At 34.9% G+C, this 17,030-nt stretch overlaps 2 protein-coding genes and 1 non-coding gene across 5 annotated transcripts; 1 reads left to right on the forward strand and 2 right to left on the reverse strand.

The window, feature by feature from the left end:
- Positions 1–607: 607 nt before the first annotated feature.
- trnal-cag (transfer RNA leucine (anticodon CAG)) lies at positions 608–690 on the reverse strand. The gene has a single exon. It is a non-coding gene; the product is annotated as a tRNA-Leu (tRNA).
- Positions 691–1,795: 1,105 nt separating this feature from the next.
- On the forward strand, positions 1,796–5,203 carry dusp23b (dual specificity phosphatase 23b). Its single transcript, XM_059519850.1, has 4 exons — positions 1,796–1,930; positions 2,691–2,733; positions 3,130–3,405; positions 4,851–5,203. The coding sequence occupies exons 3-4, from the start codon at positions 3,136–3,138 to the stop codon at positions 5,037–5,039; spliced, it is 459 nt and encodes a 152-aa protein (XP_059375833.1). The 5' UTR covers positions 1,796–1,930; positions 2,691–2,733; positions 3,130–3,135; the 3' UTR covers positions 5,040–5,203.
- A 13-nt stretch (positions 5,204–5,216) lies between these two features.
- Positions 5,217–16,903, reverse strand: LOC132112399 (afadin). 3 transcript variants are annotated; one of them, XM_059519853.1, is made up of 23 exons: positions 16,381–16,903; positions 15,544–15,736; positions 15,337–15,446; positions 15,119–15,255; positions 13,628–13,692; positions 13,342–13,529; positions 13,081–13,226; positions 12,900–12,994; positions 11,891–12,153; positions 11,604–11,699; positions 10,531–10,726; positions 10,341–10,432; positions 10,093–10,167; positions 9,703–9,768; positions 9,550–9,623; positions 9,331–9,449; positions 8,148–8,345; positions 7,992–8,071; positions 7,742–7,900; positions 6,525–7,235; positions 6,371–6,446; positions 6,223–6,283; positions 5,217–5,641 (listed from the first exon to the last, which is right to left on the reverse strand). In XM_059519853.1, the coding sequence occupies exons 1-23, from the start codon at positions 16,519–16,521 to the stop codon at positions 5,524–5,526; spliced, it is 3,459 nt and encodes a 1,152-aa protein (XP_059375836.1). In that variant the 5' UTR covers positions 16,522–16,903; the 3' UTR covers positions 5,217–5,523. The 3 variants fall into 3 exon arrangements, with proteins under 3 accessions (XP_059375836.1, XP_059375835.1, XP_059375834.1); XM_059519852.1 differs by having other exon boundaries at positions 6,371–6,443; positions 11,604–11,747; XM_059519851.1 differs by having other exon boundaries at positions 11,604–11,747.
- Positions 16,904–17,030: the final 127 nt, after the last annotated feature.

A 17,030-nucleotide genomic window follows, 5' to 3' on the forward strand; every position in this document is an offset into this window, starting at 1 on the left:
CTTTTTACACACACACACACACACACACACACACACACACACATATATATATATATATATATATATATATATATATATAAAACTAGCTCCTTTTAGACTTTTAAATATGACTTTTAGACTATATTAATTTACTAACTGCTTGTTTTCTTTACAAAAAAAAAACGATTAACGACTAGCTTGCTCTATTCTTTTTTTATATTCTACCTGTTGTCTTTTTATTTATTATATAATTAAAGAACACAAACCTTGCTACATGTACTTTTGCATCATTGCTCTTTTGTTGATTTTGATTGCGTCCATTGTCCTCATTTGTAATTCGCTTTTATCCAAAGCGTCTGCTAAATAACTAAATTTAAACGTAACGAGTGACTTTATCTAGTCAAACAACTTTTTTTAAGATTATGGAAACCGGTATGGATGGAACAATATTTTTATTTTCGAAAAGAAATATCTCACACGTTTGTGAACTCGCTGCTCTTGTTTAATGTGCACACTCAAGTACGCATACTGCGTGTTGCAAAAGTAGTATGCTGTCACTGACCATATGCGAGAAAATATGAGATTAACGCAAGATCTAGTTGTTTAACCTGCATAAAAACGATATGCTTGTCAGAAGTGGGATTCGAACCCACGCCTCCAGAGGAGACTGCGACCTGAACGCAGCGCCTTAGACCGCTCGGCCATCCTGACATGCTACAAGCTAATTTTATGCTAGTATGCTAGTAAATCATAACATTTGATGACATTTTGAACATTTGAGCGTATGAATTGTGCTTTAATGCATTGTATCAATGCTACAAACCTTTTCTGACACGATCGTCTTTGATCGCCCCAGTGAAAAGACCGTTAAACCACAGAAGTACACTGCGCCGTAGCATTAGCTATTAGCATGAGACGCTCCGTTAAAAACAAATCAACGTTTAGTAATGTTTTCAGGTACTACGATTCTAAAGATAGATTCCCCTATTTTAGCTGGTCGAATTTATTTCTAGTTCAATGACTGATAAAGTCTTCCTGTGTAGTTTATCAGGTGTTTTTTTTTTGTAAACTAATGTTACCATCGCGTGCCACCCAATGGTCAAACTCGACAGCTGCTTCAGTTCCAACTGAACAGCATGTACCGAACAGTGTTGCCAGATTGGAAATGTCCAAGTATCGTACCAGAAGTTCAAAATTGTCGTATTTGGAAGAAAATTATCGTACACGAGTCAAAAGAGTTATTTATCTATTCTAAACCAACAACATTTTGATATCGACCTGCAAATTACCATAATAGATAACAAGGCTTATTGTTGGACGGAAGCAGTGAGACAAAATACTATCCTTTTATTTTCAGTAACTGTCTGCGACGCGGCGCATATTAAAACATATTAAAATGCTTTTTAAGACTTGCTTAGTCGTGTCCAGTGAAGAAGGAATTTATCTGTTGCTGCGTGGTGCAGTTAACTCCACATCCGAGCCGCTGTCATCGGAATCCTGCGTGTTGCCAGATGTTGAAGGGGTTCTTGCTGTCATGGACCGCAACAGTGCTCGTTGGCTTTAAAGCAGGGCACTCTCCTGCATTCTTAACACACCCTCAGGTGCACACGAACGCATTTAGAGTGTCTGTAATGAGCCGATTTCGTGTATGAGAAAAGAAGCCCTATGTCTGCAACTACCATCATTTAAATTTTCATAAAATTCTGAGATTATCGTACATTACGGGATTTTTTTCATTATTGATCGTACATCGTACAGAGGTAAAAATTATCGTACAAATACGATAATTATCGTACGTCTGGCAACACTGGTACCGAACCACCGTATTCAGTTCCAGAGAGCTAATTTATTTCTGCATTGTATTAGCTACAATATATTAACGAATGCATGTGTATTTAGAGAAAATGAGCACCGTGTGATTATCAGGGTGTTCAGACGAGAACCGTGTAGTGCTGATATTAGTGATGGGTCATGCGCAAAAGATGCGGCTCTGAGAGCCGATGCTTTGTAGTGAATCAGAAGAGCCGGCTCACATCGATTGAGAGCCGGCTCCCAGTTTTTTTCCTTTCGCTGCTTAGCTCAAGGCAGAACTTTGTTTTGATTGGTCAGCAATCGCATCACGGCCAATTAGATGTGAGTATATGAGATCATAACATTATGTAAAAACAGAGAGGGGGTTGAAGTGAAGCGGCACTCCACTGCAAGTTAACGAGTGGTAACAACGTTAATGGAGGGGAGACTGTGTATTGTGGCAACATCGGTTCCTTCAGAGAGAATCTTCTCAAAAACAGAGCAGATAATCACAGAAAAAAGAAATATGATAGGTCCATCAAAGCTGTGGCATCTGATTTTTTTGAATGCCAATCTTCACTGAGGACATTAATACTGTTTGCTTGAGTTTGGTTCTAGTTCTGTAGATTTATTTGCGGTTTTGTTAGTAATTTGTGCAATAAAATGTTTGATTAAAATATTAAACAAAATAATGGTTTTGTAACAAAATAAATGCACAAAATTAGGCAATTATAAGGATTCTCATAAAAACACTGCACATGAAAGGCTTTTCAACACACAAAACATAAATTTTCGCAAAGTTATGGTAAAATAAAGGCCTACAAAAAAATCCTAAATTAAGAGCCATTCAGGAGTCGAAAGTGCCGGCTCTTCTTTGGGAGCTGAGCTAAAAGAGCCGGCTCTCGAACTTCCCATCACTAGCTGATATATGGACCACGTCGAGAAAACACTGAACTAAACAAGGTACAGAGCAAATTATTTGCATTTGCAATCAACATGCTTGATTAATTTACCCCACAGGCCTGTAGAGGATACAGTGTAGACCACAAACATAATATAATGTTGTTGTTTTTTAAACCCAGTGATATTTTAGTATAATTTATATGTGGTATTTTTTTTATTAATATTTTGTGATTTTTAAAGGTTTAAAAACATATGAAATATTTCATACATACCTTAATATTTTATTTTAGTTTACATTTATTTCAAGTAACAGTTGTTTATTTATTTAAAATTGGTTTTAGGTTTGGATTTTAATTATATTATATTCATGAATTTCAGTAGGCCTAAATATTAGACAGTTGTTCCTTCATGTTGCAGAAATGCTGTTCTTAACTGGTAAATTATGTTTTAAATCAGAAAGCTATGGCTTCGGCACAGCCTCCAAACTTCTCCTGGGTGGATCCTGGTAAGGTTGCGGGGCTGGCAATGCCCCGGACGACGGCCCACTATCAGTATCTGCTGAACAACGGCATTAAACATCTGGTGACCCTGAGCGAGCGCAAACCTCCTTACCACGACACCTGTCCAGACCTGACCCTTCACCAAATCAGGATTCACGACTTCTGCGCGCCAACGTTTGATCAGATCAACAGATTCCTGTCCATAGTGGAGGAGGCCAATGCTAGAGGACAGGTAAAACAGGCCATTTAATTATGTTAATTCTATGTTTTTCAAATATTTATTAAAGCTACATAATCGCAGCTTAGAAATATTTTGCTAACTTTTCTGTTATGAAAGTGATTTTTTGTGAATTGTTTAAATATATACATTGAGGAACATTCCATTTGATCATTTTGCAAATATTACGGGAATGTTACTTCTAAACATTTCGAAACTTTTTGAAACAAGCAGTAAAATGTAAAAAATGTTAGACAAATGTCTAACTAAAAGGTTTCAGAAAAAAACAATTCATGAACCATGAATAAATCATGTTTTTGTGTTTAAACAGGAACCAAATTTAAATAATGATGAAGTACATCACAAAAAAAAAACATCTTCCAAACTTTGTTTTTACCTTATTTTAAGTCACTATGGTAAGTTACAGTACTTTTTAGAGTTGTCGGGATGGATTTCCCTGGAAAAAGCTTTTATCATTCATCTTCACATACTGTAATAACATCAGAGCTGATGAATTCATTAAAGAATTATTAATAATTAAAGAAGGCCAGGCTAATACTCAAGGGCGTAGGTTTGATTTTGACATTGGAGGGGACATAACAGCAGACAACAACCTTCTCTTGCATTTATGATTGACTTTTGACCAGTTTTTAATGTCATCTAAAGTCTTTATTTATAGTTATGATAGCTAATATACAGTACTCTAATTCATAACGAGAGCTTTTAATGTTACCATATTCATCAGATAAAAAATACACAATTTTGATTATGTAAAACAAACATTACAGCAGTATTGTTAAGATGTTTTTGTTAGATTGATTGAATACTCAAAACAGAATACAGCAAAATATAATAATTAATTTGTGTGATCACAAAAAAAGTATATGCAGTGAGCATCTTCAACCGACTGAACCTTGAACCGAAAGCAAAAAGTGAATGCCGCTGGCACAAAACCGAATCCCTAAACCAGGTAGTATTTGGTCTGTTTGCCTTTAAATAGTTATATATATATATATATAGAAATATATATTATAGTTTACATCGTTATTAGATGTAAGAACAGCTATCATTCTGATGTAACATTTGTAACCTTATTTTAAAACTACTGACTTTAAAAACAACAGCAAATAACACGAGACGACATCACAATATAGTAAGGGGTGTAACCTTTCCGTCACACGCTTGATGCATTCGGCCAATCACAATGCACAAAATAGCTGGCCAATCAGAGCACACCTCGCTTTTTCAGAACGATGAGCTTTGTAAAAATAAACATGTTTCAGCAAAGACGGGGCATAGAGGAGAAACAATCATGTATATTATGTGGGAAATAATGTGTTTTTTAACCTTGAACCACATAAAAACATTGCATTACACCAAATACACAAAATATTGTTATTTTTAGAAACGTCATATAACCCCTTTAAGCATGTGTATGCTGAAGTGTTTGTCTTCGGCAGGCTGTTGCGGTGCACTGTTTGCATGGTTTTGGGCGGACGGGTACGATGCTGGCCTGTTACCTGGTGAAGAGCAGGAAAATCACTGGAATCGATGCCATTAATGAGATAAGAAGCATACGCCGAGGGTCCATTGAAACCAGAGAGCAGGAACAAATGGTGGTGCAGTTTTATCAACAAAATAAGGTGTAAAATAAAGCAATAAAAGCTCTAATCAGCCGTGGTTTATAGAGAATTTATAACTTAAAACCCCCTTAGCTGTTATAAATTCACTGTAAACCACAGCTTCACTGGGTTTATAGCTTTTAAAAAACGGTTATTCCATATACGTAGTAAGGTTTCACAGAATAAAAACCAAGCAATAGAGAATTATTTATTTCCAATGTTTGATTTTATTTTTGAAGACTTATAAGTTGCTATCACCTAAATATCTGTTAAAGTCACTACAACAATCCTATTTCCAACATAGATTAATTCCTAAAGTATATTTTTTATGACGCTATGTGAAAAATACTGGTGAATTCAGATAAAGTGGGTCATCTGTAGTCACAGAAATGAAAAAGTGGCCCAGTTACCTCATGAGGGTATAGAAACAAATCATGAAATATTAAACCTTGTTTATCCTTTAAGACACTATTGTCTGAAAGATTTGGAGTCTCTGAGGCTCGCCTTTTCATCAGGACACTTTGACTTTACTTGAAGTGACCATTGCCAAAGAAAACAGCTGCTGACGCTCCTTAAAGGACAGATTCTCTGGGGATCGTCGAGTTTTGAAACTTTTGTGATCTACTTCACTGGAAGAATATGGATACAAAAACACCTGATTACAATTAAATACTACAAGTTTCTCTAAACATCCAGTATGTGAAATGGGAAAAAAAATTATCACAAAGGCTATATTAGAAGAATGGTCCTTTTTAAATTATGATGAATTTTGGTGCATTCCGTTCTCGAGATCAAAATTCCAACACCATCATATATTATTTTGTATAACTTATGAGTAATAATTAAAAGCAAACACCAACATACATTAAGACAAAAGTGAGCAATTTAATAAGACTAGGTTCTATGATAATATAATATTAATATTGCAGCATTCCTGCAGCATCGAACAAAGGAGACAAATGAAGGTTTTTGACTGGTGCCTTCAATTTTTTATATATACAGTATGTATATAAACATAAATTATCAAAATATTAGAATATATAATTCATTACAGGATTTATTGTCCATTATTTATTAGCTAATGTTTGTGCTTCATAATTGCTTATGTAGTTAAATTGAGCTGAAAAGCCATTAAAATACCATTTAATATAAATAAAGTATAGGCTGAAGGAAAAATTTGATGATAAACCCATTCATAGTTGAGACTTACCCAGAACAGAGCTTCTCGGATGACGTTTTGTCATATCCTGTAGATTCACATTTGACTCCATCTGCAGTTCAATAAACCAACATTAGACAAACTGATCAGGCCTGAGATGATATTAATCAGCGATTGATTATGAAATATCATCCAGTACCTTTCAAACCGGCTTCTTTAGTAAAGTGGCTTTCCTTTTGCTGGTAAGCGGGGGTTTCAGTGTTTTCACAGTTCTGCTAGAATGACAAAATGATTTATAAAAGCATGCATACAAGTGATCATTGTGATGTTTCAGTGCACACTCAACAACTCACCACTACATCACTTCCTGTCTGAAACCACTTCTGTCCTGTCCCCGAATCACTGTCATAATCATCATCCTCTTCACCATTCTGCTGGAACTCCTCCAGTCTCTTCTGGAACTGCAGCTCTAGAGAGAGTCTGCGCAGACGTTCACTCTCCTCTATGCTGTGCTGCACTTTAGTCTGCAGCTGTTGTACTTCCTGCTGCAGTAGGTCTGCAGTCTGTTGCTTATCTTGAGCATCCCGCTTCCACGAATCTCCAACAGAGAGCTTTTTGATTTTATCGGGCCCTTTGTGATGAGGGTTCGCGCTTAGACGAGAGGCTGAGTTATTCTGCAATGCCTGCACAGTTGATTGGAAGACAACAGTTTTTTTCTTGCAAGCCTGCTGTGGTCTTTGAGATGGTGATGCATTGCTCTGATGGCGATGGTGTGCTGGAGACATCATTTGGGTCTCCTCAGGCTGGCGGAATGTGCTGAATGAAAGACTGTTGGGTGGTGTGTATGGGACGTCCATTCGTTTCGGCTGTGATAGAGGCACGGACTGGGCTGTTGTCGGGATCTTCCAGAGTCCCAGGCTGGATAAACTGGAATCCATTGGGCTTATGGTTGCAATGCTGTTCCATTTGCTCAGATCTGACTGCTTCTTCAAATACCTCGGTCTGCCCACTAGAGGACCTCCTTTCTCTTCACTCCAGAGATTGTCTTGAGAAAGTGCTTGTTTCTACAGTAAAAAGAAAATGGATAAAGCCACTTCAATATCTAATTTATATATTTTTTATATAAAATGTGATCTTAGTCTTATCCTAGACTAAAATAATAGAAATCTGTCAGGATCTTAATGCTCCATGGGGCCTGTAATGAATACATTTATAGTCAATAAGCTGTTATATAATTTCATTTCATGTAGTTAATTCACTTGAAACTATTATTATAGTCAATCTGTTGGCAAAAAATATACATTTGGTATGTTTTTGTATATATCCCTTTACTACCATTTCCAGATTTTAAGGGCCAGTAACAGTTCACAAGCTTTTTTCTGTCAAGACTATGTTTGTGTCTATACAGAAACCTTGAGTAATATTCAGTGGAGTAAAATGTGTGACAGCTAACCCCGGCTTCCCCTATTTGGTGATTGTGCTTTCAAACAAACTCATGCAAAGCTTATGGAAGCATAAATATCAAACACAGCAATACAACAGACAGAACAAAGATGCAACACACAAATACCATGAAGTTGCTCTTTTGCAGATCCCTGGAGAATGGAGCAATACGTGGAGGATGTTCGGTAGTTTTTGTTGTTTTATTGCCGTGCGGTTTTGATGTTGGCAGGGTCAGATATTCTCTGTGAAAAGTCTCTGCATTTGAAAGAGTGTTTCTTTGTTTCCCCTGGGGTGACAAGTGAAATAATGAGGTCAATAGTTAAAAAAAAAAACATGGGAATGTTCATCTTAATAAACAAACAAAAAAGTTTACTTACAGAATCCGTGAGATTTTCAATGGAGAAGGATAATGTCTTCTTTTCAGGAGCAACCGAATCAACAGGCATTTCCTGGTTATCTGATGAAGATTGAATGAAAAAGATCTTAACAAACCAAAAACAAACAGAAAACGAAGTGTGAATATAAACACTCACATGCCAGGTTGGGATTGGAACGATAATCCAGTTTCTGCCTGAGCCATTTCTGGTTTTGTTTCGTGTTCACTCTGCTGATTGTGTGCTGGTTTCTAAAGGTTTCTAATGGTCTTGATGGACCAGAAACAGATGCTTCGGCACTGTCATTAAGATCAGAGACACTGGACTTCTGCTTGGATGGTCCACAGTTATCATGATCTAACAAATGTGCAACAAGCACGCATATGATCAAAGCCATAGCTTATATATTGGCTATACAAATATTGAGTGAACTGAAGTATTTCAAAAGGTTCACACTGCAAAATAGGATTTTCATTCTCAGTACTTTGTCTTGTTTTGCAGCACAAATACCTAAACATTCTAAAATCTGAATACATTACCTTGAGAAGCTAAATGACTTAAGTAAATGATATTAAGCTTTGTTTTCCAAAAATATATCAAAATGAAACGAATTTGAGCTTAAAACAAGAAAAAAAAATTATGTAATTAATGACTCACCCTCATGTCGTTCCAAACCCGTGAGACCTCCGTTCATCTTCAGAACACAGTTTAAGATATTTTAGATTTACCCCCGGTTTCAGAGACAAGGCTTAAGCCTAGTCCTAGACTAAAATGTAAATCAGTTGAAAGAAACTGACACTGATTGATCTTTAAAACATCTCAGTGCCTTTGTTTTGTCTTAAGATGGACACCAGTAATGCTATTTTCTATGGTATGTTTATAAAAATTATTTAAACGTCTTTATTGAACTATGGCTTAATCCTGGTTTAGGCTAGAAGAGAAGAGAAGAGAAGACAATGCTGAATAAAGTCATAGTTTTTGTTATTTTTGGACCAAAATGTATTTTCAATGCGTCAATATATTCTGACTGACCCTCTGATGTCACATGGACTACTTTGATGATGTTTTTCTTACCTTTCTGGACATGGACAGTAGACCGTACACACAGCTTCAATGGAGGGACTGAGAGCTCTCGGACTAAATCTAAAATATCTTAAACTGTGTCCCGAAGATGAACGAGGTCTCATGGGTCATTAATGACATAATTTTAATATTTGGGTGAACTAACCCTTTAATTTCACTTAATTTTGATCAATTTTTCAGAAAAAAAAGACTTAATATCTTGCAAGACTAAATACGTGCAATGCATATATTATAATGTTGTGTGCTCAGCATTCACTACCTTTACATGTTGTTTGTGGCGACTGGGTAAATACTCCCTCAAAACCATAATATACGGCTGCTGACTTGACAATTTCCAGTGACACAACCGAGCCAGTGTGCATCATTACCTCGGCAGCCCTGAATAGGATCAGTAAAATCAGTTTTACTTCCAAACGTGCAACAGATCTAGCCATGCTCAAAAACACTAAATGACTAAATTATATTAAGATGATTTCACCTTTCCTGTGACACTCCCACAAGGCTTTTGCCATCCACACTCAGTAACTGATCTCCTGGATTCAGTCTGCCATCCTTCATCAAAACACAACAGTGTTTATATAATATGATGCAAACAGGCACATTATAACAGACTTTTCTTAATGATACTGACCTCATTTGCTGCTCCTCCCTGGACAACAGATTTGATAAAAATGCCAAGTTTATCCTGTCCTGCCCTCTGAGAGATATAATAAATAAATTTGATTACAGACAATTGCAAAATAAGTTCTGAAATTGTATTATAAAAGGACACTAACACTTTATAACAAGATCTAATTTGTTACTAAGCTAACATAAACTAAAAATGAGAGCTATATTTCTTGCAGCATGTATTCATCTTTGCTAATGTATTTGATTGATAGTTGGCAGTGCATGAAACAATATTAAAACAACTATTATTTGTTTATATTTAAATGCTGAAATTCACATAAACTAAGACTACTGAATGCTGTAGAAGTATTCTTTAGTGTAAATTCATGTTAACTAATGTAAATAAACGCACCTTGGCTGCTACAATGCTCACTCCCATTCCACCGTGCAAAGGTTTCTTTAGAGTTATTTTCATTGGTTCAGGTTTCTATATAGACAAAATAAAATTACAGTTGTGTTCAGTGTTAAAACATGTCTGCTTAAATATAATGAGTGTATAGAGAGGATGAACTCAGTAGAGCTTTAATAGTAAAATGAACCAGATGTGCCTTGGCTGTTTTATGGGAATGAATAACTTTAATCTGTAAATTACCAACTTACCCAAGTTGAACCCTTTGGGGAGTGATCGGATTGGATAAAGAAAATAGTCCATGTCCCAACACAGTTGGAATGGGGAATTAATTTACAGAGACCTAGAGAATTACAGATACATGTGTCTTTAACTATTGATTTTAAGTCTATATATTGACTTTGCACTATCAAAAGAAGAACAGATAATGCACCTTTGTACCTTTGCGACAGATGGGTTCTAAAAACTCCTGAAATCCCTTAGGAATGCCACGCATGGAATCACTTGAATATCCATCCTCAGGCAACAGGAAAGGCAAGTGAAGGTCCAGTTCTTCTTCCAATCGGATCTCTCCACCCTCTCCTCTCAGAACATCTGTTGTGTTTTCTGCTAAAGCAGCTACACGCTCTATCAGTGCCTATGAATGAAAAACACTAAGTAGACTGCATCTTTCGGCATCTTTTTTTTAAATGATTTTCTTCCTCAGTATTATTGACATTTTACAGCACAAATATCTAAACATTCTTATATCAAGATACAGTTAGTTATGAAACTATAGGATAGTGTTAAGTCTTGTTCTCTGAAAAATGAATCAAAATGAAGTGAGTTAAATGAGAATAAAATATCTGCCAATGGGGAAAGAAAATAAAATTGATTAAAAGCGAAAACAAGTATATATATATATATATATATATATATATATATATATATACATTTTTTATTTTCTTTTTTTTAAGGCAAAATGCTCTTGATTTTTATACATTTTTTAGAAAACAAGACATTATCTTAAGTCAATTTGTTTCTGAAGTTAATGTATGTAGATTCAAGAATGTTTAGATATTTGTAATGGAAAATAAGACAAAAACAGTCTAAACATTCTCAAATCAAGATACATTTATACAGTAAAAAAAAATTAATGTGTTTTTAAATTAATGTGTTTTAATGTGTTTATAATTTTTAAGCCAAAAACAAGAAAAAAGTTTAAACTCACTTAAGTTATCTTCATTAATTCATTTCCTTTCAGTTTAATGCTTATTTATTTTATGGACAAAAGGCATTAAAAATATTAAGTTGGTGGGAAACAATTTTATTTTTTGGAGCATAGTTTTCCATCCATCATATTGTTTTCTTGTTTTAAACTCAATTTGATACATGTGTCATTTTGCTTGTTATTTTTAAGCATCTTTATGTAAGAATATTTAGATTTAGATAGATTTGTACTGGATGATAAGAAAAAAATAATAATTTGTAGCCGTTTTGATTTTGGTGAGCATTCATTTTTTTCATGCACTTACGGCTGAAAAGTGGGGTTGATTTGGGCTGTAGGGATGTTTGCTCATCAGTGCTCTCAGCTGTAGTGAGTTCAGCTTGTAGCATGTGGACTGAATCACCTGGGCGTCGCGTGTAGAGGAAGAGGTCATGGTTAGAAGCATCGTCGCCTGAAGGGAGCAACATTTTTAAGGAAATAACCACGGATGAGTCAAATCTTTTGATGTTGATAAATATCTAAATAATATTGTTCAAAACAGCAGTTACATCATTTTGCATGCTGTATTCCTTATCATCTTTCTAAAAACACTACCTGGATTATACGACTGAGATGGCAGTCAACGGCCAGCTCCAGCCCTTGTCTTTCTGCCCAGGCCTCCACGTGCATCAGACGCTGCTGTAGAGTTTTGCCCCAGTAATTCGAGCACAGCCTGGATCCTGGCACGGTGAGTCGGTTCAAGATCCAGGCCCCCATGAAGTGAAAGAGCTGAGAAAAAAGCTGGATGCTCAGAGCAGGGTTGACCCGACACCTTCGGAGCAAACTCATGGTCTTCATGAAAGTGTTCAAGACGCCTTCTAAGAAACAAATTCAAAACAGATTCTTAATTTGCAACACTACACACATCACCATCTTTAATCCAGATGTTTTATCATCTGAAGCAACTTAAAGGAATAGTTCATGCAAAAATGAACATTTACTCATTTATTTAGTTTCTTTGTGGAAACAGATTTGGAGAAATGTACAGTAGCATTACATCACTTACATCACAATAATCCACAATTAATACACACCATACACTTGTGACAGCTGCATATTTGTTAGACAAAATCCATAACTGCATTTAACTTTAAATCATTGCTTTTATAAAAATATAAGAACATAACCTATAATAATGTGGAAAATGTGGATAAAGTCTATCTCCAACACAACCGATTTAGACTATTTTCACTTGTAAACAATGGGAAACAATGTTATTTTTCTGACCCAATAGCATATTATATATATATGTTATTAATTATTATTTTATGAATTTAATTTGGATGCATCTTTCAGAAAACAAGACCTGATATCTTGTCATTTTGCATTATGTTTAGATATTTGTACTGGAAAACATGACAAAAATACTGAGTATAAATATAAATATATTTTGGCAGTTAATGCTGATGTAATGAAACAATTTCTTTTCACATGCCATTGAATTCAGGTAAATCTGAATTTGATGTAGTAGATCATTAAAATGCATTCAAAATACCCCATAGCAGTCAATTTGAACCGTTGTACAAAAACACTGAAAACTATTTATTATTACTAAACACTTTACCTATTTCTTTTTCCTGAGCCATTTCTTTTTTTACATCAGCAAAGAATGCAGGTAATTGATTTTCAAGATCAACCTGAAGCCGATGTGACAGGTACCTGAGGAAACATTAACGCCTGATTAAACCCTCAAAATACATCGCCCTTCCTGCAAACATCACAATGCAATCATGCTTTTATCATACCTGAAAGCCTGCTGCACAAGTTGAGTGAGAGTATTTTGAGCCTGGAGCGTGATGGCACACAGATCCCTGTCCCGTCTGATGAAGTTCAGGAGCTCAGATGTGTTGGCCATCCAGAAGGCAAGAGCCACTGCGATGTTCCTCTGTTTCTAAATGGGAAGGAAATTATCAAGGACTTAACTTGTGACTTCCAGGCCAAAAAAAATATCAAATTTCGAGGTCAGGGAGTATATCACATTTTTCTTATTACAGTCTTCAATCTACCTGAATGACGCCTTGAATCAAGTGCACAATCTTGTCAAATATCTCGCAGACCTTCTGTTCAGACTGCAGAGGTTTATGGCTGGTTAAAAATCGCCCAACCAGATAAAACACATAAGCAGGCGAGAGCTTAAAGTGAATCGTAGAGCTGTTAATGTCATTTATCACAGCAAGCAAGAAAGACTCCTCATCTGAAATCAAAGACAAAATGTAAATTACCTTAGAGCAGAGAGAACTGTATAATTGTGCTGACTGAAAGATTTTATTAAGCCAGGATCAACAACTGTACCTTTTTCCTTTAAAGAAATGCTGAGTGGGAGATTCCAATTTACTTCCAAGTAGTCTTGTGTCAGCCTTTAGTCAGGAGAAAAAATATACTTTTATAATAAACTTTTATTCTACCATCAAGACATTATACTTTTAAAAATATACTATTTACTAAATATTATATAAAAAATATATGTTATTGATATACTTACTTAATGTTGCTTTGTATTGCATGCAAGATTTTGAAACAAATTTTTGGAAAGCATATGCCAAATTTTGCCCAAAAAAGCAGTCAACTATGAATGTGTTAATTAATTATGATTTTATATGACCTTCAACTACTACAGTAAATGAACAAGTGACAAATTACCTGTATTGTAATTTACAATACAATAAAAATGTCACTTTAAAGGGTTAGTTCACCCCAGCACATCTTCCAGATCCCACAGTCAGCGGAAGTGAGAAAAATAAACAAATAGTGTTTATTACATTTGAAATCCGGATATTTATCTTACAAAAATGCTTGGATTCGCTACGGGGGCCTTTATTCATTGAGGGTCATTTTATTACAGATGCACGCACTTTATTTCACGTCTTCTGAACCGTTGACAACAAACACCTGCTTATTGCTCATTGAAAGGCTTGGAAGAGCAAGGACAATATATAATATAACTTCGATTGGATTATTCTGAAAGAGGAAAGTCACATACACTTAGGATGCTTTGAGGGTGAGTAGAAGATGGACCAATTTTCCAAAATTCTCAGGTGAACTAACTCTTTAGTATGCTGTTATATTATGTTTTATTACATGCAGACACTTAATTTTTTATGATTAATTTACATACTTTTATGTAAAGAACTCTGAATTAAATACATTGTGTATGAAATGTGCTATATAAATAAACTTGCCTTACCATGCCTTAATATAGATTTTTTTAAAGATACAGTATTTCTGGTATTATGGTTTTTTGAGAATCTTTTTTTTTCCTTGACATTTGTGTTTTGTGTATATATATATTTGAATTTTTATTTAAATATACCAGCAAGAGTTCCCAACCAATTCATTCACATTGAAGTAAAAACAAAGGCTAAGACATTTTCACTGGTGCCTACATAGCATGTGCTATAATATTTGCATACTCAAACATTAGATGTCTGACTTTCTTTTTAAAAATTGACTAGTGGTTTAAGTCACAATAAACCCTTTAGGGTTCTATATAGCATTACATTTAATTTTAACAGTTCTCCACTGTTACGTCCCAGGACATATATGTGGGAGTGTCCTCTAGTGGGATTCCTCTTGTTTCATATCCCGGACGAGCCCCCAGTTTATTACATACCTGCACCACTTTCTTTGTTACTCCTTCCCAACCCTAGACTGAGAAGGTATGGGATACCACCTCAAAAACCTCTCTTTAATAAATAAATCTTTCATCACAGGCTTCTGGGCACAAAAATCTCTTTTAGGTTAAGATTGTCTTTCTATGTCCATTAAAAAAAAGTGATTACCTACCTGTTTGCTTTACTGTCAGAGACACTGTGACTGCTAGAAACGTTTTTCGTCTTTTTACTTTTCTTCTCTTTTTTTGATAATGTCCTCTTGAAATGTTCAATTACTCCAACTTTTTCCTTATTTTCCACACAGCCATCCTAAAAAAAATTTTTTAGTTCACTCCAAAATTATTTTATTTAACTTACTTGATTTAGTAGAATGATAGGGATGTCACACACATGTAAAGTTACACAACCGTCATTCCTCAAGACAAATCTGCCATCTGTGTCTTTATTCCAGTTGAGTTGAACCACCAAGGGCTTTTCTGAAAGGTCCAGTTTTCTTTCTTCTAAATGGCAAAAACACAGAACATTAAGTCATTTATGACAAGGACTGAGAACAGAAGTGTGTCTTCAACCACAAGTTTAATTCAGTCCTGCTCTCACCTTGATTTTTTAAGACCTCATACAATGAGTATGAGAAAGGCAGAGAGGTCCCATCATGTTGAAACTTCTCCACCAGCGTTTCAATGACCTCTTGTGTGGTTGAAACACTTGAGATACAAATGCATTTTGTGGCACAGTTCCCTGAAATATGGTCTTGGAGGTGGAAACGAATAACTCCATGAAATACAGAATCCTAAAGATAAAAAAGATTATTACATTGTGAAGACAGAAAGAGAGATAAAAAAAAAAAATCTAAATTAATCCTACCAGCAATGAGAGTAAATAGAAAATGTAAAATGCAAACTAAATTAAATAAAAAAATATAATTTCTTTAATATCATATTTTTTTTGCTAGACAGCAATTAAATTAAACGAAAACATTAAATGCAAATTAACTAAATCAAAAATTAAAATCAAATATGAAATTTCTTTAATATCCCAATCTTGAATCCTAGATAGCAATGAGATTAAATAGAAAATGTAAACAAAGCAAATTAAATAAATAAATAATTATAAAGAAATATAATTTCTTTAAAATCTCCATTTTTTTATACTAGCAGCAATAGAATGGAAAACATGAAACACAACCTAAATTAAAAAATAAATAAAGCATGCAATTTTTCTTCTGTAACATATCAGTTCTTTATCTTTGAAAGCAATGAGATTCCACGAAAAAATTTGAAAAAAAACAATTATTACAAATGGAATTTATTTAATATTTTATTTATTCTAGACAGAATCAAACGAACAGTCTGAACTGTTGTTAATGTAAAATTGTAGCCCTAACATTACTAAACCTACTAGTAAAAGTCTAATCTTTAAAAAGTAGAGTTTTACCTCATCAGGTTCAGTGATCTCAAACAGACTGAGTCGGTTTGAATTCCACTGTTGGATGTTTTTCTGAAGTCTCCTGCGCTCCTCTGGATTCATCTTAGAATAATGATCCGAATAAAGAGCATTTCTTTGTATTTGCTTCATATCTTGATGAGCTTATCAGATATTGATTTTTATTTTTAAATAATAATCCACCAACTTGGTATCAAAATGAAGCAGTCAGAGCTGCGGAGGCTCACTAAACTTCACATTATTCTCACGGCAAATGCCTGCATGGCACTGATTTGTTCCAGCCTGATTAACATTCAGTTTAATGGTTGATTGTTTGAGTTTGTCTGACCCATTAACACACAGCAGTTCAAAGGCTAACCTCATTTCCCATGATGGCTACAGTAACACTAAAGAATAAAATAGGGATGGCCATACTTAGCCCACTCGAGCCTAATTTAAAGGAAATGCTCACTTTTTAGCATCCATTTCATTGTAAATTGATTGTTTTTGTCCAATATATTCATTAAGATGACTAAACATGCTCTGATGAACTGGAATGACTCGATTGGGTGTTGCTGAATGTGCCCAAAATAAGGAATACAATGAATGTACCCTTCTGTTCAGACTCAGACACTAACGTATAACATAATAAAAGAACATTT

Source organism: Carassius carassius, chromosome 32, assembly GCF_963082965.1.
Source record: "Carassius carassius chromosome 32, fCarCar2.1, whole genome shotgun sequence".
Classification (NCBI taxonomy): Eukaryota; Metazoa; Chordata; class Actinopteri; order Cypriniformes; family Cyprinidae; genus Carassius; species Carassius carassius.

What these genes read in the sequence shown, in the direction of transcription:
- dusp23b (XM_059519850.1), top strand. Translation starts at nt 3,136, where the DNA reads ATGGCTTCGGCACAGCCTCCAAACTTCTCCTGGGTGGATCCTGGTAAG. An exon ending in AGGCCAATGCTAGAGGACAG is followed by an intron (nt 3,406 to 4,850) that starts GTAAAACAGGCC and finishes TGTCTTCGGCAG; the next exon opens with GCTGTTGCGGTGCACTGTTT.
- LOC132112399 (XM_059519851.1), bottom strand. Translation starts at nt 16,521, where the DNA reads ATGAAGCAAATACAAAGAAATGCTCTTTATTCGGATCATTATTCTAAG. An exon ending in ATCTCAGTCGTATAATCCAG is followed by an intron (nt 11,748 to 11,890) that starts GTAGTGTTTTTA and finishes TGCTCCCTTCAG; the next exon opens with GCGACGATGCTTCTAACCAT. An exon ending in TTCCAATCCCAACCTGGCAT is followed by an intron (nt 8,072 to 8,147) that starts GTGAGTGTTTAT and finishes AATCTTCATCAG; the next exon opens with ATAACCAGGAAATGCCTGTT.